This window comes from Phoxinus phoxinus, assembly GCF_949152265.1.
Source record: "Phoxinus phoxinus genome assembly, chromosome: 18".
Taxonomy (NCBI): domain Eukaryota; kingdom Metazoa; phylum Chordata; class Actinopteri; order Cypriniformes; family Leuciscidae; genus Phoxinus; species Phoxinus phoxinus.
In genome coordinates this window covers 5318937-5341217 of record NC_136893.1, presented here as the reverse complement: position 1 = coordinate 5341217, position 22281 = coordinate 5318937, and the positions used below count along the sequence as shown (strand labels likewise).

General features: G+C 36.8%; 2 protein-coding genes and 1 long non-coding RNA gene across 4 annotated transcripts; 1 reads left to right on the top strand and 2 right to left on the bottom strand.

Annotated features, from left to right (window-relative positions):
- On the bottom strand, positions 1 to 3845 carry iyd (iodotyrosine deiodinase). The gene is made up of 5 exons (XM_079587578.1): positions 3614 to 3845; positions 1934 to 2137; positions 1616 to 1775; positions 532 to 688; positions 1 to 457 (listed from the first exon to the last, which is right to left on the bottom strand). The coding sequence occupies exons 1-5, from the start codon at positions 3795 to 3797 to the stop codon at positions 275 to 277; spliced, it is 888 nt and encodes a 295-aa protein (XP_079443704.1). The 5' UTR covers positions 3798 to 3845; the 3' UTR covers positions 1 to 274.
- Positions 3846 to 10541: 6696 nt separating this feature from the next.
- On the top strand, positions 10542 to 11851 carry LOC306985391. The gene is made up of 3 exons (XR_013794791.1): positions 10542 to 10849; positions 10973 to 11037; positions 11142 to 11851. It is a non-coding gene; the product is annotated as an uncharacterized lncRNA (long non-coding RNA).
- Positions 11707 to 19522, bottom strand: LOC306985377 (uncharacterized protein). Of its 2 annotated transcripts, XM_079587555.1 has the most exons (9): positions 19503 to 19522; positions 18707 to 18935; positions 16220 to 16414; positions 16064 to 16126; positions 14976 to 15492; positions 13265 to 13386; positions 12840 to 13068; positions 12451 to 12526; positions 11707 to 12226 (listed from the first exon to the last, which is right to left on the bottom strand). In XM_079587555.1, the coding sequence occupies exons 2-8, from the start codon at positions 18797 to 18799 to the stop codon at positions 12471 to 12473; spliced, it is 1275 nt and encodes a 424-aa protein (XP_079443681.1). In that variant the 5' UTR covers positions 18800 to 18935; positions 19503 to 19522; the 3' UTR covers positions 11707 to 12226; positions 12451 to 12470. The 2 variants fall into 2 exon arrangements, with proteins under 2 accessions (XP_079443681.1, XP_079443680.1); XM_079587554.1 differs by lacking the exon at positions 19503 to 19522 and having other exon boundaries at positions 18707 to 19037.
- Positions 19523 to 22281: the final 2759 nt, after the last annotated feature.

Sequence of the window (22281 nt, the reverse complement as noted above, 5' to 3'; positions counted from 1 at the left end):
TATACAAACATGTCATTTATTTAATGTTTTGCATAGATCACAGCAGATTCACAATATGAGGCATACATTAAAAGAACCATTGAACTGTATTCAAATCTGTGAACCATCACTGTACCATCCCTTTATGGTAAGGTATCATAAAAACAAAGCAGTGAGATGAGAACATTTGGTCTAATTTGCCAAAACTCATTTCTATTTAACAAGGAACATAATCGTACATTCAAAACCGGTCTAAAGATCTGGTGTTATTATGGCTTCCAGCAGCTGACGCTCGTCACACAGTCATCATTATGTCACTGAGGTCCTTGCGTTTGAGGTCAGGCACTTTGGCGTCAGACGCAGGATAGCCAACAGGAAGCAGAATTAGAAGCTTCTCATTGGCCGGTCGCTGGAGGAGGGACCTCAACTGTGGACCACAGTTCAAAGGAGTGGTCGTCACGGTAACCAGCCCAACGTTCTAACACCACAAAATGGAATATCACATGAAATTCAAATTCAAAGATCCACAAATGTTTGATGTGTGAGTCTCACCTGCAGGGCAGCCAGGAGAATCCCACAGGAAATCGACACACTGATTTCATTGTAATAGTGAGTCTTTTTCTTGCCGTTGGGCAGAAGTCCATGTGTCTGCTTGAACACGAGGATCAGATACGGAGCCACATCCAAATACTCCTTCACCCAGTGTGTCCTGTGAAAGAGTTTTATTATAAATATTATCACTTCTTATGATTATTATATTAGCCTACTCTGCATAGCATTACAACAACAACAAAAACAATAATAATCATAAATATTATTATCATACTACAGTGTATAGTATTATCAACTTTATTATTTCTAATACATATTGTATTATATTACTGTGTACTGTACAGTATTACAACAATTACAATAATAATAATAACGGATTTAATTATTATTATATTATAGTGTATCATATTATGAATATATATATTTTTATTTTATAAATATTATAGTATTATAAATAATATGCATTATATATTATTATATCACACACTGTGTATAACATTACAACAAAAACAATAATAATAATTATTATATTAGTGTATAGTATTATAAAATATTATTTAAATCTGAATTATTATAGTATTATAAACATTATTATTTCTAATAAATATTGTTATTATATTACTGTGAACAGTATTACAACAACAAAAATATTAACAATAATTCTTATACAAAATCTGTGTAAAGTATTACAATAATAATAATAAAACATTTAATTCTCAATATATTATAATGGATCCCATTATAAATATATATTTTTTAATTTTAGAATATTATAGTATTATAGATATTATTGTTTCTTATAAATAATATTAATAAATGACTGTATATTGTATTATAATCATAAAAATGTAATATATATATATTATTGTTTTATGTGAAACCATGGTAAAAAAAAGAGATAGAGAAAAGTAACCACAAGGGGGCACTAATATAATAGCTAAATGAGTTTATCAACTCATATTACTATTATTGTTATGTGTCTGTGATTGTTGTATTCAATTATAATACATAATGGTATAGTACAGTAATAATACAACTAATAAACATTTTTATTTTTGAAGCCTCTTGTCTATTTGAAACACACCGTAGTCTCTTCAGGTCATGGACCCACTTGTCTCCCATCCTTTGCTTGTAGTTGATCTCCTCCTCTTCCTCAACGATCTCTCTGATCTTGTGTTTCACATCGGCATCAGACACCACCACAAACGTCCAGGGCTCGGTGTGAGCTCCACTGGGTGCAGTGCCTTCCACACACGCACACACACACACACACACACACACGCACACACACACACACACACACACACACACACACACACACACACACACAGAGAGAGTGAATGAGTGATGAAACGAAGGGCTGGCTTTGAATGGTTTCCATCATGGCGATTGGCTGCATTACCTGCAGTGCGTATGACATTGTCAATCACTTCTTTAGGAACCGGCTCTGGACTGATGAAGCGGACGGACCGTCTCAGATTCATGAGCGAGTAAAACTTCTCCGAGCGTTCCAGCATCTCGGCAGAAGAGTACTGAGCTGGAGAGTATGGGATATGGACCAAGTCTTCTTCCTCTGTGGTGTCTAGCCAATCATCATCATCATCCTCTGTGCGCAGACAACAGATCCCAATAAAAATCCCAATTCCAGATCCCGATTGTGCGAAACAATCCCAATAAAAAGAAACACAAATTCACATCATGGCAGTCTCACCTGTCTTTTGTTTTTATTGGTCATCAGAAACTGTCATATATGCAAAATATGATTGCTTATATGCAATTATGAAAAATAATATATTGAGTTACACTTTAGTTTAGGGTCCAATTCTCAATATTAACTAGTTGCTTATTAGCATACATATTACATTGGCTGTTTATTAATTGTAAAGCACATATTAATGCATTATTCTGCATATTCATATTCTACATCCCTTAACACCTAAACTTAACAAATACCTTACTGACTATTAATAGGCAATAATTAGGAGTTTATTGAGGGAAAAGTCATAGTTAATACAGAATATGTAAACATATTGCATACTAACTTAACTGTTCAACAGACTAGAAACATTTTTGAAAGTGGGCTGTATCGAGTGTGTTGCAACATCTTCAGCAAGACTTTTTTGAACTTGAACCTTTGCATTGGGTTCAAAGCTCTGCCCCAGTAGCGTCTGGGAAAGGTTCATTGATTTACAAAGGGGCGTCACCAACGGACGTCACTCAAATGCCTCTGGGCGCGATTAACCAATCAGAGCGACCGTCATCGTGTAAAGCCCGCCTTAAAGTTTGTGATTGGAGCCTCGATTTGGAAAATTGGAAATGTGCTTGAATGGGCTCTTGGCCAGACGGACTTGCAGAGCAAATCTCAAAAAATCGAGATAACAGTTCGTCAGGGTTTCCCCAGGCTACTGCCCCAGAGTTTTGAGATCTCTTCAAAAGTTCTGCATCTTTGCGCTTGACTCACATTAAAGCTCTTGTGTCGAGTTCATGTTTGCTTTCCACTCTCTAACCATCCAGACAGTTTCAAGTGCTCAAGATGACACTGAGGATTTTCAAAATATTCTTATTTAGCCTCCCGACTCGAGGGCCAGTTTTTGCTTATTGCAGTAATCATATGCTTTATTGTTTAAATACTGTCAACTTTTTTTTATTATTATACGGTCTATATATTTATATATAGAAGTGGTGCAACATTAGGGATTGCAAGATCAACTAACCCATATCAATGATTGGTTTTGCATATGTTTGGTGGCATGGCCGGTGCATCATATATGAATAAATGATTATATGACATAATATAACAATATCACTATAGTATATCAATACATTGATTTTAATTATAATTAGAAAATATGTACTGTCCTATACATGTATTATGATTCTGATACTCTATAACTAATGTAAAAAATCTATAATGCATCTATAATGCTGCTTTATTTATTTAAATGTTCACATAATCTTTGATTATTGTAAGTATTATTGCTTTTGTAGACTGGACAATGGGTGCAAAACTAAAATAAAAAGTCAAGTTCCTGTCACTTACTACTTTATTTGTTACAGTAATATATCGTGTAGAGGACAGTACCGTTGTGTTTCCTGCTGATTTGTGTGTCGTCCTGCAGATCCTCATCCACCCATGGTCTGGCTGTGTCTCCTGAACTCTTCTGCTTGGATCTGCTCTCTCTCCTTCGGGAGTTTTTGAAGAGAAACCCTATTATAACGCACAAAACCGCCACGAACGCCGGAGTAAGAGACGAAAACACAGCCATGGACGAGTCAAGTCAGTCTGAACTGAAGGAGTTTCACAAAAGTTCAGTGAAAAGGGAGGGACTCACTTATCTCACTTCCTTTCTTCTGTTAATATTCAAACAGCTCAAACATAACATAAAACTGCAGTCTCTACTCTCAGTGTGCAAGTCTCGTTTTAACACTATAGCATTCATATTATAATAATTTAAAACTTAGATTACAATAATCAATATTTTATATACTAATAATATGTTAATAATAGCCTAATAATAATAAGCAATGCATTATTGTTGTTCATATTATTATTCAATAAACAATAAAAATGCAATTAAGTGACTGCCCGTTACATCGATTCGTCAGTAGGTGGCGAAATTTGACCGTCTATGAATTATGGCATCATTTATTTAAACGAGTTGTTCAAAAACACGGATTGAGTCTACCCTGGAAATGCAGAGTTCTCGCGAGAGCACAATTTTGATTTTATTAATCTTTCAGATTTAGGTCTGGATTTCCAGGCTAGATTATTGAGTCAGGAACGAACAATGACGTCTTTATGAATGAGTCGTTCGTTGAATCATTCACTCAAAAACGATTCGTTCAAACACGTCGATTCAATCAGGAACGAATCACCACACCACCTCCCAGATAGCAGACCAACACTGAATCAACGTTAATGCATTAACCAAAAGATCATTGAATCAATGTTGAAATTTGACATTGATTTTTCATCAGGTTTGCACCCTGAAATAATGTTATTTCAACGATGAAAAATCAATCAAGATGGACATAAAATCAATATTTTATTGACGGCTGTCTTCTTGAAGTGATGCACGGAAACGCGCCACAGTCGACTCTGTCTCGACTTCCTTTGGAAATATTTTCGTTGGCGGAACAAAACGGACGAAGTAGGCGAACTGTCTAAAATGTAAGTTCGGCCTTTTTAAAGGTACACTATGTAACTCTTTTTGGTCAAAACTTACTAAATGTATATAAAGATCAGATCAGTACATCATGAATTAGTCTTCCAAGCCGTGATTTTGACCTGACCTGACCTGAATCAGGTACGCCTATCAGTGATGCGCGGGTTGATCCAAAATGAGCGGGTGCCTGCGGTCACCCGCAGTTACCCGCGGTTACGAGTCATCCAAAAATATTTTTAATGATATTCGGGTCGATCGCGGTCGGTCGGGTCGTTTGAAAAAAAGATGCCAATTAAATCTTTGAAATGAATATAGTACTAGACACAATTTTCTATGAAATGCATAGGTCTACACTTTATTGTCTGAATGCGCGAGGATGACGCACGAGCTCAGTCTGCAGGCAGATGCAAGTGGGAAATCCTTATTTACCCTTTGAATGTTGAGCGCGTTATTAACTTTTGAATAAAAGCTGACGCAGGACAAAATGCCCGATTTCCCAACACGTTGAACTGAGCAATGCCATTGTGCCATTTTAATAGGCTACTTTAAACGCATATAGCTCAGTAATGTCAGTTTTATGTATTTGCTGAGAGGGGGCGGGGGGGATTTTTGTTGGGAAAGTCCGGGGAGAGACGCACACGTCGATTAGACTGGATAAACACATGCAGCATCTTAATTGTTAAGAAAATGAAACGAAATAAATGAATATATCAAGCCTTTATTACATAACACTAGGCGATATCATACAGCATTCAGAAAAATGCGCACCCCTAGTTCATACGTCTATGGCCCAATGACACTAGCCTTTACTAGCTACTTTTAAAAAATGCGGGTCAGGAAGCGGGTCGGGTACAATATTTTCTTTCTTTTTTTTGCGGTCCGAGTTGCGAGCGGGTTATTGAAAACGTCGGTCGGGTGCGGGTTGTTTATACATTGACCCGCGCATCACTGACGCCTATAATAAGTGTTTATATTCGGACTATTTAAGACCGAGCAGGAGGACAACCGCTGTACCTGGGTGACTGGTGACCTACTTAAACCTAATCCTTCCCTCCCTTTTTTTGGAGATTTTTATTTTATTTGATTTACCTTTAAATTACTAGATTTAATCAATAAATGATACATAGTAATTTGTTCATTTAAGCTCATTCTTTCAACAAATCAGCTCAAAATATCTTACATTGGATGTCTTTGCCGACTCTTGTGGAAAAAAATAATATAACATTTAATAGCCACTAGATGGCCTTGTAGCTCTATTTTGAGCAAATTAGCTGTTCCACTGGGTCCTAAAGTAATTTTTTCTTTAGCTTATGCATTCAGATACAATTGTAGAAATACATTTTTTGGTCAAGTTTTAGCATTTTTAGTTTGAATTGAGCATTTCTAGGTTTTTTTCTGTGTACTGAAGCATTCTTCGCATTTCATTCATTCCTATGGGGGTTCAAATGGACTTTATGCACAGCTGCACTACTTCCTGAACTTTAGCCAGCTCCTTTGTTTCCTGTCTGCCATTATTGGACAAACTGATTAATCCAGGTGTGTCTGACCAACAACAATAATCAGACACACCTGGATTAATCAGTTTGTCCAATAATGGCAGACAGGAAACAAAGGAGCTGGCTAAAGTTCAGGAAGTAGTGCAGCTGTGCATAAAGTCCATTGACCCGCGAGGGAATGATTTGTTACATTTTTAAATTTCAACCACAAAACTCCTCAAATCCATTTTTTGTGTGTGTGTATTCGTGGTTCAAGTGCGACAAAAGTTTTGGGATGAACACTACATTTTTAACATAAAAAAATAAAAAATGTTCTATGTTCAATGTACAATGTTCTTCCGCAAGACACACGCACCTTTAATATTTGTATAAAAGCAATGGATTGTGTGATATTGCTTATACTGTATATAGTTATTATTATTAGACTATTTTGTTGCTGCTATTATTATTATCTCCATTTATGTTTGAGAGAGAGAGAGAGAGATTATTGGTAGCACTGCTGTCTCATCTAAATCCTCTTAAAACATTCTCGGCATCAACGTTAACAAACAAATATATTTTTCTAATGAATGCATCTTTCCCAGAAAAGTCATGAATATCCAGTGGGCCTTAACAACATGCTGCAAAGCAAATTACACACGGACAGAATTATTAGATGTTTCAGTGTATAATAATCTTTACATGCATCTTTACATGCTACGCAGCAGCTTTATTTTCAGCAGAAACAAACAAACAAAATATCCAAGCCAAAGCACTGCTGACATGAGATTTATTAATTTAATTGGAAATCTTTCTCACTCGCTATGATATGATAATGCGTTCACATTTGAATGATGAGCTCGGAGTTAATTTAATGATATCAATCATAATATCAGATTAAAAATAAATACAAGTCAAAGGTTCTCTTCATACCACAAAATTAAAATGATGTCATTACTGCACTGTTGCCATAGTGACTACAGTTTCCCTTTGGAAACAAAAGAAAAACTTCTGGTCTGATTTAGCAATTAATGATATGAAGGCTTACTTAGGAATTTGGTAATTTAAAGGTCATACAAAGGTCATTTTGTAGTAGATGTTGCTCTGTTTTTGTTTTATAAGGAAATCACCTCATTTGCGTCACTGTTTTCCTCACAGACATGAAATAATCAAAACAGATGGCAATATACCCTGCTTGACTATGTCTGGAATAGTATTCTTCCTCTACGTGCACGGACACACACACACACACACACACACACACACACACACACACACACACACACACACACACTTGTTTACATGTGTGTTTTTAAGAGCTGTTATTAATCCTCTTTACAGTAGCATCTGTGAGTACACTGACCCTGAACAGCTAGACAACCTGTCCTATATAAACCAATCAGATCAGTGTATGTCATTAAACACATGGAGTTCTGCCCATTACACCACAATCAGATTAGATAACGTGTGTGTTATTCTCAGGAAACAGTGCTATTTGTGTCCCCATGACTTAATGATATAATTAAGATTATTTGATAATTTTGAGTCTGTTTAGTGTGCATACGAGAAATTTTTTAATATGCAATATTAGAAACTCAATCAATCTCTGACATTATTTAAAGCACAATCGAAATGCACCGATTACAATTTTATGATACCAATTTCTGATTTTTCATTGAGTTTTTAACCGATTTTAGCCGATTCCGATTTCATTTTTTCAAACCACTTTACAGCACACACAAATATATATATATATATACTTTTTTATAAAACACCATAGGCCTATACTTTTACACAAACTGAATAATAAAAACAAGTTTAAATGGGTATATTTTCAAAAATAATTTTTGAGTTTTCATTTTCTTTTCTGACAGCCTACTCCAGTTCTTGTTAAAACACACGGGACATGCAAATTCTGTGCATTTTAGGCACTTTTTGTGAGAAATCATATTTATTTTGTCCATCAAAAGTGTGCTTTCACTTTAATTGAGCGTGAGCACTTCACTCCTGCTCACGCGCTGCGATGCTGATGTTGCGCGATGTTAATCTTGCGGCGCCCGAGTGCATTTGACCGGCATAAAATCGGTATGTCAGACTGACCGGCCAGTCATGGCCGATCACTCCCATTCCGGTCACCAGCCGGAAGTTCAAAACATGTTGTTAGTTTTACAGTTTACTGATTCAACGCAGTTATGCAGCGATGTTTAGAAGATCTCAGAAACTCATTTGTGATAATTATATTTTTAGGGTGAGGATAACAAGCTCTCAGTCCTGTTTGAAAGGGGCGACGAATTTCTGCCAAGTCTAATTTCAGCATCACACGTCCATATCACAAACCATTTCATGCTTTCCCATCTCAGTGTCACTCTAGAAGGGAAATATGCAACCTGACTGAGCCCAATAAGAAAGAAAGAGAGGTGGAGAACATACTTGCATATCTTGAAGGTCTCAAAATATATTCAATTATATTAAATGATCAATGAAATGCAAGTTAAATGTCAGAGTTGAATTGCAGCTGTTCAGTGTGGTGTGGCTTTGCTAATTGATCTATAATATGACTAAATGACTCAGTTATTATGGCTAAATATAATATGGTTATTTTATATCCCCTAAAGTTGATACAAAATCCTTTCATTGCCTCTTCAGTCATGTTATTGTGCCGCGAGGCCATGGGTTCAGTTTGAAGTGTAGGCTGTACAGTACATTTACGTGTATGTGCACTTTTGACCGTCTGGACTTTTAGAATATAAAATACATACAAAATACTCTTAGCACATAATGTATCTATTTACAGTTTCCAACAGTGGACATGCAGTACATGATCACAGGAGAATTGTTTTCTTTCTGAAAAGTCATTATTTCCTGAAAGTCATTTACACCTGTTTTCCATAGGGTTCTATGGTGAAAAATATATATGTTAAATAAAATGTCAGACTCTTTTGTCTTGTTTCCAGTCCAAACATCTAAAAATTCTTAAATCAAGATGCATTTACAGTAAAATGGCATAAGATTTAATGCTAAACCTACCCATACTAGGGTGTAGACATACACGCGGATAGCTCAAAATTAGGGCTGTGCGATATTGAAGAAAAATGCGATATGCGATAACTCCTTAAATAATGCGATATTCGATATGCGATACGATAATGATTAAAGTGTGTAAAATAAACTTAAATTATCTTTTAAATATATTTAAAATGATATAACCTACATGTTTCACATTCTTTTTATGACAAGAAAACATCCTTATAACTTCTGAAAGTGAACATCAGTGTTTTATTGTAGCATAAGAAGTGTTATTTTAACATCAGTGTAAACCACAGGGTTTCAGGTTATCCTACATTAGGTTTATTTAATAAAAGATACTGAATCATAAAATATAAAAATAAAACATTGCTTAGTTTTCACTGTATGAATTAAATATATCCTGATACTTATTAAAGCTAAAAAAACTTTATTTTTTGTTCATGACCCCATTTATTGCAAGCTGTTGCGATATGCATATTGCGATATATACATTTGCGATATTTCGATAAATTCGATATATTGCGCAGCCCTACTCAAAATGTGTACAGATAACACTTTAAACAAGCATTATCTGCCAATGGGGTAAGAGAAAATAATCTTCTTTCTGTTAGAATTAAGATTATTTTTCTTACTCCATTGGCAGATATTTTTACTGGTTTTAAGCAAAAACTCACTTTGTTTATTTATTTATTGTTTTTACATAATAGCTTATTCTATTTTACTTGTCTAGGGAGCGTGCCTTGAAACCATGGAGACATTTGTGAGAGACGATTCAGAAGACATTTACTTTGGTGCAGATCCTGAACCGGATCTATATGAACCGGAATACACTGAAGATGAGTGTGATGGCCAAAGCCACATAGCATGAACAGCTGGCCAGTCAGGGTAATATCCAGCAATGGTAGTAATACAGCACACAAGCCATGTTTTATTAAGTTATTTTGCAGTTTGCCACACCCCAAACAATTCATTATTTTAAAACATAATCAGTTTATTTCAGATAAAATATACAGTTATTTGCTTTAGCCATACACTGTTTAAATGGAGTGCACATATTTTCACATTGTAGGGCTATGTAAGCATTTTCTGTTTTATTAATCATTGTTTCTTTTTTACCATGTGGGAGAGAGGTCTGTCCTGGGGGAAGAAAGGCGTGGCCAAGGGTGGAGGACTGTGATATCCTGCGGCCTGCCAATTAAGCCATACCATGTGCTGCCATGTTGGAGGGGGATTTTGGGTTTAGTTTGTTTTGTTTTGTAGTTGTCGTCCATTTTGTTTTCCCTTTATGTGTAAATTGGTTTGGCCAAACCACTATATATGTTCCCTTGTGTCTCATTCATTTAGGTCAGTTGGTTCAGTTCATATCCTGTTTTGAGTATAGTTATATTTTGTTGACCTCTTTTATAGGCCTAGTTGTTAAGTTTTTGGTTTCTATGGTTTAGTATTTTTGGGGGTAAATAAAAAAAAAAAACTATTTTTCAACAAGAAACTTCTGTTCTCCTCATTGCTGGACTGTTTGGTCTCTGACAATGAGCTTTTGGAACGTGAAAGGCAAGAAAGCATGGCTGAACACTGGGGCAGAAGGGAGGAGGAGAGCAGATTCCAACTGGTGGTGCAAGTGTGGGGCTTACCAACCCATGCCGACCGAAAGTGAGTGCCTGTGTTGTAGTGAGCGGGACCAGGTCGATCTACCTGATGAGGAAGTGGCATGTGTCGCAACATCCGATTACTTTTTAGTGATGCTGCTGTGGTCAAATAATTTTTTTCTTTCAGTTTGACAAAATAAACTGAGAAAAATGCCCCATGCCGAGTGGACCTGATGGCCAGCTATCGCTAGAGTAAGTGATTCCTGCAAACATTAAAATCCATGAGTCAAAGATTTACAATGCATCCTGTCAGCATGCATTTTCAAGCTTATATTTATGATGTGCTATCTTCTCAGTCAATGCAGGTTGGTGTCGTACCGCATTATTATGAAGTGGGCCCTGAAGGGAGAGACTTTGGGAAGAGGCAACCGAAAACCATTGCCATCGTGTGTGTGGTTGCTGCCATTCGCCGAAGATATCCATCAGAGTCAGGAGTTTATGTATTTCAAGATGCAATAAATATACTATATATAATATACAATATACTGTGACTGTTCTGTAGGCCTACATCCCAAGTGCTCAGGTTTTATGGCTTCTTGCAGTCCAAAGACATTTTTGCAATCTGGTGGACTATAAAGATTATATTCTGCTCTATATTGCACAAGCTGTGAGTGTGAAACATTTGGGTTCTTGTGCTTGTGAGAGTTATGTTATCAGTAATTACATTAGTCTGTTTAGACATTTTTTTATCTGACTGTCAGACTTTCCCATATTAGAAACTCTCAGATGTTGAGGTGTCATTTAATTTGTCTTTGATTAATTAAGCTTTAAGCTAAATTTAATTAAGCTGTGCCTTCATGTACCTTGAAAATATGTGAAGCCTTGTTTTGTTTTTTACATGATCTACCAACTTCAAGAAATACAGTAGAGCAAGGTGTTTATTTGGTTTTGGTTAGTTTTGTTGTGACCATATGTGCAACATGATATATAAAACATCTTTTACTTGTAAAATACATACGCCAAGCTGATGTTTACAAACATAAGGATAATCACAAATTGAGAATGCAAAAAAAAATATATATATATAATGGGAAGTCCCAGTGTATTCTGAAAAATACAAGGTCTATGAGGAGCTAGCGTGTTTGTGTTCATTCTGAGTTACAGATGACAATCACAGCTTCTCTGATGGACCTTTGAACCTTGATGTGTAGGGTCTTAGGATATCTTCCTTGCTGGGTTTTGACTAAGGCGATGTTAGCTGCCAGATGAGGTCTTCTGACACGGGATGACGAATCTTTGAATTTGACTGTGGGATCCGATCGTCTATCAATCACTTCTTCCATGAGAACATTTATGAATGTTAGTGTCGTCTTCGTATAGATGGGTCTGGCAATCCACTGCTTAGACTGTCTTTGAAAGACAACATTGTGTCTTGGGAGGCCTGAAAGTATACACCCAGTCTGTAATGGTTATGATATTTATGACGTATTAGAGGCCTTTTATACCAGCCCGGTTTTGTTTTACTAAAAATGAATTTGTTCAGTCATACTGTATGTCTAAGCCAGATGTGTCGATCATCTCTATGGTTGACATCTCAAACATGTCAGGTAAGAAACGGTATGGTAATAGGAGAGCATTGCGTTTTGGGATATTTTTAGGTCTTACCAGCTTCTGTTGTTGTCCGTTCACGCTGTGTAGTGCGTTTCTCGTTGTGGTCCATAATGGCCAACATTGTGCGTACCTGCATAGAAGAAGAATGAAAGTGTAGATGCTTTTGGGACAGTATTTTAGCAGGGCATTATGAAAGACCTCGAGTTGTCCTGGTAAAACAGGAAAAAAAACTGAGAACTGAAACAATAACCTGTATGAAATGTGTGTGCATGATCTGTGCAGGACTGCCATTGTGTTAGGACTGGGGTCAATCCAATATTTGTGTCTTTTGAAGCGATTCAAAGGAGCATTCCCATAATTAAACATTATAAATCACTTTCACAGACACAGAAATTTAGCTGGCCATTACACTACCTGCACATAAACCTTTTTCATTGGCATACCTGTGTGTTTGAACAGCATCATTTGCTCCAGGTCTTTCAGTAGAAGTGCATCCATCACTATTTCAACCAGGGCTTTGTAGGCAGGGGAGTCCACGGACAACCATTTCTTCATCATTTGCTGGTCTCTTGTCAGCTCTTTATGGTAACATTTGTACTCCATGCCATTTTCCTCCCAGCGATGAACCCCTGAGATATGATGGAGTATTGATTTCCATCGTCTGTGCAATTCCTGACAATAACAATAACATAAGAGCCCAGGCAGAAATTGCTTTAGTACTAACATTCATCATCAAGTATCTGGAAAACATTACAATTTTTGCATGCCATTAAGTTATTGTGTAAGATTTGTGATAACCAGCAATGTCACTATGCATACAGATTTCAAATTTAATTTTGTGAGGAGTTGTGTGTGTATGCTTGTGTACCATTGCATCTCCCTTGGATGAGCAACAGCTCCACCACATGTGGTTGCACACACTCCTCACCCAACGAGCAAGTTCTTTGCAACTCCTCCGATTGGATGCAGAAACCAGCTTCTTCTTTATTCCTGAATTACAAGGGTACATTATTATACTGTGAGACAACTTCAGATAAATGCACACACAAAAGGCTTGTTTCCTAACAGTTAGAGGTGGGGATCGAGAACCAGGTATCAAGTAGAACTGAGAAAAGCCCTTTTTCACAGACTGTGATGACACTTTTTAAAGGGTAACTGTCGCCAAAATTTAACCTAGGCTCTTTTTGTTAATCTACCCGAGTCAAACTTCTGTGTAAAAGCATAATTAGAATGGAAACGCCACTTTTAAGATTGACCGTTTTTTTTGTTTTAGCTCCAAATGCCTTTTGAATGGGGCACTTTTATGATAGCATCAAAATCGCTATTTTTAAAACACTAAGAAGAATCGACACAACATGAAACTGTGCTTGAAGTTTCACCAGGGGCTCTACACATAAACTCAAGCATTGACTACATTGTTTGTCCACACAAAGTTTTCTAAAAAGAAAGGTTTTGTACGACTCACTTTATTAGTTAGTGTTTTCGGTGGCTGAAATTTTGTCAGTCAAAAGTAGTCGATCTCCGAATGCAACGTAATGAACTGACTCCATATGAGGAAATGTCATAAACTTGTAATTCCAATGGAAAGCATGATAACTTAGACACTTAGAATTTATATGGAAACAAGCTTCAGGAGCTTTCCATCTGTACTCTCCTAACGTTACGTTGCATTCGGAGATTGACTACTTTTGACTGACAAAATTCCAGCCACCGGAAACACTAAAGGATAAAAGTGAGTCATACAAAACCTTAATTTTCCAGAAAGAAACTTTTCCAGTGTTTCCATTCTAATTATGCTTTTACACTAAAGTTTGACTTGGGTAGACTAACAAAAAGAGCCTAGGTTAAATTTTGGCGACAGTTACCCTTTAACGTTCATCAATATTGTGAAGTTTTTTATATTTTCTTTTTTTTGTTTTTTACGTATGTACATTTATAACACTATACTTTTTCTATTATATAACATTTGCATCAAATTAAAAAACTAGTTAATGCTGCAGTGAGGGTGTTTCTAGTATCAATCGCTCTCTATTTTTTTCCTGTTTTTGAAAGTTATGAAAAGTATTTGTTTTGCTATTTGAGCAAAAGAAAACACAAAAAATATATTTAATGTATTCTCTCATTCCCCGCCATAGATTTTTTTACCCAGCTATGACGACTTCCGCTTCTGAGAAACCCGGAAATCTGAAAAGGGTCCATCGAATCCTTCGGTCTACTACAAATATTATGCATCTGACCTTGATTCCTCCCATCAATGCTGGCATGTTTTTGACATTGATATATAGGCAATTGGTCATTTTGAAAGTAGAATTGAAATAGACAACACAGTCCTACATTGTTTACCTTATTCAAAAATACGCCATTATGGCCATCATAGTAACATGGGCTACATTATAGGTTCATGTGTTGATACTGAAAACATGTGTAGACTCTCTTATCAAATCCTTTCAGAAGAGAAGGTAATTGATAGAGAATCAGACCGATAAAGCAGGATCGACAATGGCATCAATATTGTTAAAATCCTATCAATTCCCACAATTTGCATCAACAGGTTGTTCTCCACTGCCCAATGGACTAACCTTTTTCCACATGCCATGGATCAAACGGATGTATGATGTTAGGATACTCCTCTCTCATCAAATTTCTGATGGATGGATCCCTATCCGTTGTAACCACTTTGATGTCAATCCCTTCATCCAAGAGCGACTCCAGCCCTCTCCTGAAGCCCATTGGTAGGGCTAGGTTGTTTTCCGGCATTCCACGTGTGTTTGGACATGATTCCCAATGTCCAGTATGTCCGTTGTTGCATTTCCACCTCACGATGATTCCGCTACCAATTGTTGTTATGGTCTGGTCAGCCTCGGAGATCGGAGCTCCACAAGTGGAGCATTTCTGGAAGAGCTCCATGAGTTTTGACTCATTCACAATCCACTTTCTCTCCTTCCATCCTCTGGGATGTTCAGAGCTGCTTGTGGAAGAGGTAGAGGGTCTTGTGAATGGAGCAAAACTGGCATTAGCAGGCTCTGAACACATGCGGACGTCAAAGGCAGATGTTGAACTGATGTCCATTACAGAATCAGATGATGTGTGTGTTTCCTGTAATTGACAATTCAACATTGAAAATTATTTAGTTTCTCTTCTCAAATTTGCAGGCCAGTATTGGTCATCTCACATTAAAATTATTTGAATAAACAATCATCTGACTGTCTATGATTGCATTTCATAATGCTATAGATACAGGTGAAACTGGAAAAATTTGAATATGGTGCAAAAGTTCATTTATTTCAGTAATTCAACTTAAAAGGTGAAACTAATATATTATATAGACTCATTACATGCAAAGTGAGATATTTCAAGCCTTTATTTTTTATATTTTTTATGATTATGGCTTACAGCTTATGAAAATCTTTTGAATTTGGGGTTTTCATAAGCTGTAAGCCATAATCATCAAAATGATAACAAATAAAGGCTTGAAATATCTCACTTTGCATGTACTGAGTCTATATAATATATTAGTTTCACCTTTTAAGTTGAATTACTGAAATAAATTAACTTTTACACCATATTCAGATTTTTCGAGTTTCACCTGTAAGTGTCAGCAGAATGATAAACTACTAATATTTTCATTATGGATTATAGATAGCAGGCATATAACTTGGCCACTCACATCAAAGATGAAACTTTTCCTTGGACTCCACACACCCATGACACTGGACGAAGATGCGGTGCCCTATAAATTATAGTGATTTCAAATCATTTTAGGACTTTCATTCATAACACAGTACACAAAACTAGAACATAGGGGAAAGTTTCATTGTCCTACCAGTTGTGTCCATGTGGGTGCCAGGGCAGCAAATGGCGTTGTGCACGTCACTATCTGTGCAGGACGTTGCGACGGTAAAGGAACTTTGAACTCCGCTGGAAGTTTTTTTGCAGGTCTGGATTTCTGAGGTACACCGGCAAAAAGGCTGAAGGAATCCTCATGTTCAGGAAGATCCTGCTGTACATCAAGCTCACCCTGATTGATAATTGACAGAAAAAAGGTTATTTGAGATGCAGACGGAAAAAAAAGTTCTTCCAACACCCATTTCTTTCAACAGCATAGGTAATATGAGATTACATTTTAGGAAAAGGCTGCAAATCAGGGACAGAGCACTGATTCAAGAGCTCCTCCCCCCTTCTAAGTCAATGTAGCATAAATATAACGTGTAATAAACGTATTGGCTTGAAATTAATGGGGCTATCAAGTGTGTGTAAATCATGTCTTTGCTCATAAAAGACAGGAGGAGCAATATAATTAGTCTAAAAATAGAAAGTGGTGGAGTTAAACAGGGCAGGGGACTGTGAATTTACAAGATTCGAACCGCTTCCTGAACTAGTCAGGCCAAGCGAGGCTTCGGACGTCATCAATGAGGTGATCTTACGACACACGCTCCGAAGCCTCGGCACAGAACGTAACATCACTAGTATTTTGTACCATAGAAACTGTAGATAAACAACTGTTACGATCCTCGGTATATGTTTTTGTGTAGGTTGTGTTTTTTTGTATGTGTGTGCAGGGATTGGCTGCTGTTGGAGGAGTCTGATTGGTGGATCCATTGATGACGCTATAAAAGGGCTGTGCTAAACGAAGACGGGGAGCTCATTCTGGCGTTGGCCTGATGGCGTGAAGAGCTCCGGATTCCTCCTTCCGCCGGCAGATCCCAAAACTCTACAGTTGATTATGTTTGCTTGTTTGTAATGATTTAATTCGTTTCTTCTGGCTTATGGTTTAGGAGCGTAGGGGTGTCCTGCCATTTATGTTGACATTGTTTGCGATTTGTTTATTTTTAGGGAGTTAGGGAAGTTCTTTGTAATTTTATTTATTCCTTGATCAGGTAATTTATATATGTTTATTTGTAAGTCTATTTTGTTTGTTATTTTGGCCTTGGGGCACCCTGAAGCCATTGCTCCTTAATTTAATAATCTTTTCACTATAAATAAATTATACTTTTGTATAATTTGGAACTTTGTCTTTGGTGATCTGTCGGCTGGCGGCTGGCTTTTATTACCAACTAAAGTTCACGTCAGGCCCGTCCTCAAAACGGGCCGTAACACAACACTGACAATTCTACAAGTTTCTTTTAATCAAACTATACACTATAGTCCATTCATTTTAAAGCCAAAATGAGGTCAACCTAGGACAAATTGCAACAGAAGCAAACTGTTTGTAAACAAATAGTTTGTTAACATGGGCAAACGGTGCATAATCTAATTATGTATGTGCTAATTTGCATAAATAACACAACAGGTCTAAACATTGGGTATAGCCAGGTAAAAATGTCTTGTTGAAATATAACAGTAAAAGACTATATGTTAAGGTCTGAATGGAACCCATTTCGGCTACCCATGAGCATTAATACATAGAGGCAGGGAGAAGTACTTTAAAAACCAGCCTTTCTTAATTATTATTGCAGAGATGGGGTTTGGGGCTGGGTCCGTGGGACAGTTTCTGGGCGATGAGTCTGAGGGAAGGACAGGAGATAAGGAGAATGCAGAAGACAAAAGGTCAAGTAAAATAAAAAGTGGCTGGATCAAACAATCAAATTAATCCATGTAGGAGAAACAAAAGGAAATCTTTCTTACCTGAGTGACAGTTGATCAGACCTTGAATGAATGACTGTCTCTGTCCCTTATGGTGACATTTGTTTATAGTTTATAGTTACAGTCTTTTACTGTTATATGTCAACAAGATATTTTCACCTGGCCAATGTTTAGATATGTTGTGTTATGTATGCAAATTAGCACATATGTAATACGATTATGCACCGTTTGCCCATGTTAACAAACAATTAAAAAAATTGTTGATTGTCCTGATGCAAGTAATCAACTCAGTAATTTTCATTGTGATATCTAACGTTAAAGGTTAAAATGTTTACCCCATTCACGTGAGAAAAATAATAAATAGGCTATGTCGATCTATTTCAAATCTTTCTCCTAATGGGATTCTTCGGGGCTTTTTTTCCTTTTCTTTTTTTCTTACTCGGGACATATTAAGGATACAAAATCAGTTGAGTTTGCTTCTGTTGCAATTTTTCCTACTTTTTCTTTTTTTCTTCATAAAATGACTGGACTAACGTAACGTTACTAAGTTACCTCACCAGAACTCTACAACAAAACTACTAACGTTATATACTGTATAAGCCAAATGGTCGAGCAAACCTAGAGCCCTCATTGATTGCATTTCACAGGTAACGTTAGCTAAAGACAACAGCAGTGCCTTTTCAATCTGGTCGTTCAAGCTAACAAAAAATAATAATGTTATACTTACAGCCATGGGTGATGATGATACACTTGGACCTCTCTGTACTCTGAGGATTGTTGGGATGGCCGTATGCTTTAGACGCCGAATCGTATTGTCCATGTTTTCCAAATAGTCATCTGGTCCAAAATGCTTTGAGCAAACACGCCATTTCTTGATTGATTCTACCGGTGTTTTGAGATCTATGTTCAGAGCAGCCAACCATTGATTGTTTCGTTTGTTGTTTCTCGTTGGTATTCTGTGAAACATGATGGCAGAGTACACCTTCGACTTACTATCACAGCCCCTAACAACGCACAAAACCATGGCTAATCGCACAGGTAAATCCACTACCTAATTTGCCGGCTGCAACTACACAAACTTAGTGGCGGTCACGTTGGAAGTTACCTAGCTGGAGACTTTTTTCAGGCGCTGTGTAATATCATTGCGCCTGCTCTGCACCCATGCACAGTTCCTTGATTACTACGCAGGAATGAGAGTATAGTTCCTAGTCATATCGGCATAGAAAATCGCAAATTATAATTTTTCGTCGGTCTTAATACACGATTTAACTACAGAAGAGTCAAGGTTTACATAGGAAAAAATATCAAAACTCTTTGGTCATTTTTTTGAGAGAGATGCTAACGGTCTAATCAGATTCAATGATCTATGCTAAGCTATGCTAAAAGTGCTACCGCCAGACCTGGAGATCGGCTGAATGGTAAAACTCAACTGTTTAACTCTATGGGAGTTGGCAAATTATGAAGATAAAAGAGTAGCAAAACTCGAGAGCACAAGATGTTAATTTGAGAACTTGTACACTCACTGGCAATGTAAAAATCTGAAGTTGTTGAAATGTCCACTCGCAGTCCTCGAGGAGGCGGGTTTCGTGACATCATCACATACAATAGAGTCCCATTTCATTGGCTAGGCGCCAACCAATAAAACGGCTCCTTTGACCGCTCCCGCCGCCACTCTGAGTTACTATGGCAAGCCGTTTTAACTTTTATTCATTTCCAGGATATGAATTCTTGATATCAACAATTAAATAGTTGATATCAACAATTACATTTTGGATATCAACAATTACATTTTTGTAATTTGTAACTGTATTTTCACTAGTGAAATGTCACCATAGGCTGCCATTCAAAATCAATTGTTGATATCCAGAATATTTTATTTTACTAGTAGCCTAGCCTAGACATATCATTTTTTATATCAATAATTACATTGAATTTGTTACTAGTTGAAATGTCTATTCTTGATTTCAACAATTGAATTGCTAGTAAAAAAAAATCATTTTTGATATCTGAAAATGTATTTCTGATATCAATATTATTTAAGATATCTAAAATGTCTTTCTTACTAGTAACAATCACATTCATGATATCAGAAATGAACATTGTCACTAGTGAAAATTGAATTATTGATATAAAAAATTAACATTGTTACTTGCAATTTCAGCAATAGACATTTCAACTATAGTGACAATTGAATCCTTGATATCAAAAATAAAGGTTTTTATATAGTAAGATTTGTATTTCTGATTATGTGAAATTGGAATTTCAACTAAGAAATCAATTCTTGATATCAACAATTGATTTTGAATGGCAGCAGGGATGGACTGACAATCTTGGGAAAAGTCCAGAACGGCCGTCCAACCGAGGGCCGTCGGCACAAAAAAAAGTCTAAAGCCCGGGACACACCAAGCCGACGATCGGCCGTTGGGCACCGTCGCACCGTTTTTGAGCGTCGGCCGACGTAATTTTCCCGGTGTGTTCCGCACCGTTGGCTCTAATCTGACGCCGTCAGGTTTTTTGCTTTTTGGCCGATTCGACATGTACTCCTGTCGAATCATGCACTCCGTGTACTATGTCGAATCGGCGTCGGGCCGTCGGTGAAAGAGGGAACTCTGATTGGCTGTTCAGCTTAAACAGTCAGTCCACGAGAATAATAGCAAAACAGCGAGCAAAGAAGTCAAACCGGTACAGATAGAAGGCTGTTCTAATGTTTCGTCATCTTACATGAGTGTTCCTTGGCGAATATTTCAATATTAACATGAGCGGAGTAGAATAAAGAAAGTGTTTAGCGAAATTGATATTCAAAACGGTAAGCATGGTTTACGGTTTGTGTATCTGCAGTGCGGTTTACCTTTTTGAATGACGAATATCAGCAGAAATAGACAGTTGTCTCATTTGCTTACATTATATTTGAATAGTTATAACAAGTTATAGTATATAGTAACTATATGTTTTATAATTACAAGTTTGTGTAGTTTGGGGTTTCTGTAGCTTTTTTAAATTTTATTTGAAGAGGCTTCATTAATAAACACAACCCCAATTATCATCATTGGTTTTGAGATGTTACTTGCTGTGAATACCTTGTCTGATAGGCTACAGTATTGTGACATATCAGGACATCCTGGCTAGTGTCTGTCGCGCACGGCTAGGCGAATGGCCAGATGATGGGCCTATTTGGGAGAAAGTCCAGGCCTGTTTTTTTTAACCCCAGTCCGTCCCTGAATAGCAGTATTTCACTAGTGAAAATACAATTGCAGAGAATTATAGTTTTTACTAGTTGAAATTCAATTGTTGATATAAAGAATTAGCATTTTAACTAGGGAAAATGTAATTGTGGATATCAAGAATTTGCATTGTTACAAGTAAATCTAATTCCTGATATCAATAACTATCAATTTAACTAGTGAAAATAGAATTGTTGATATCAAGAATTAATATCCTGGAGATGAATAAAAGTTAAAATAGCTTGCCATGTTGCAAGTGCACAAGTTAGTTTTGCATCTCATATATCGCAAAAGTCAAGGCGCGGAATTTGAAATTAAAGACACAGATTTGAGAAGTTGCAATTGCCTAATTTGTACTGCGAGTGTGAATGTAAGAATAAGTGCAAATATTTATTAGTTTGTGTTTGTCATTGTATTTTTGTGAATGGCATTTTACACATTTGTGACTAGGCTACTTTTCTGCAGCTTCGAATTCAGAATACAGGTTTATTGTAACTATTGTCTGCGAGTGCAAATTTCAACATTCAACTTCAGATTTTTATTTTACAGGTTTTCACATTGGAGCGGTGAGTGTACATTTTAGTGTACAAGTAGGCCTACGGATATTTATTGTACAAGTTCTCAAATTCACATTTACGTGCTCTCGAGTTTTGCGACTCTTTTACCTTCGTAAATGAGCCTATTTCCCAAAAAAGTGGAGTGTTCCTTTAAGGGAACATTCAATTTGACCATTTTGTAGTATCATTCAAACCTATTATGAACGTTCAACTAAACCGTTCCAGAAAGAAAATGTTCTTTTGAATGAACGTTTGGAGAACAGTATTAAAGACCAGATAACTTTGAAACAACATTCTTTTTACGTGACTCGGTGACTGAACATTTGTTCATAACTTTGAGAGAACCTTGCCAAAACGTTAGCCTGAGAACTTTCCCTTTTAGCTTGAATAGTAGTAGTGGAGCAGAAGAATTTAAAGGGTGGCGTTAGGCTAATAATAGTAGCAGTAGTAAGTGAAATGAAGGCTGCTGTAATGGCTGTAAAGTGAATGGAGTCTGCAGCAGTGGCTCTGATAGCACTAGAGGT

Bases quoted from the DNA above. Each gene is read 5' to 3' on its own strand.
- iyd (XM_079587578.1), bottom strand. From the start codon at position 3,797: ATGGCTGTGTTTTCGTCTCTTACTCCGGCGTTCGTGGCGGTTTTGTGC. The intron at 689-1,615 runs GTGTGTTTCAAA...ACTCTTTCACAG, and splicing joins CATGACCTGAAGAGACTACG to GACACACTGGGTGAAGGAGT. The intron at 458-531 runs GTGAGACTCACA...TTGTGGTGTTAG, and splicing joins TTCTCCTGGCTGCCCTGCAG to AACGTTGGGCTGGTTACCGT.
- LOC306985377 (XM_079587554.1), bottom strand. From the start codon at position 19,003: ATGGTTTTGTGCGTTGTTAGGGGCTGTGATAGTAAGTCGAAGGTGTAC. The intron at 13,387-14,975 runs GTTAGTCCATTG...CTTGTAATTCAG, and splicing joins TCCATGGCATGTGGAAAAAG to GAATAAAGAAGAAGCTGGTT. The intron at 13,069-13,264 runs GTACACAAGCAT...TGTTATTGTCAG, and splicing joins CATCCAAGGGAGATGCAATG to GAATTGCACAGACGATGGAA.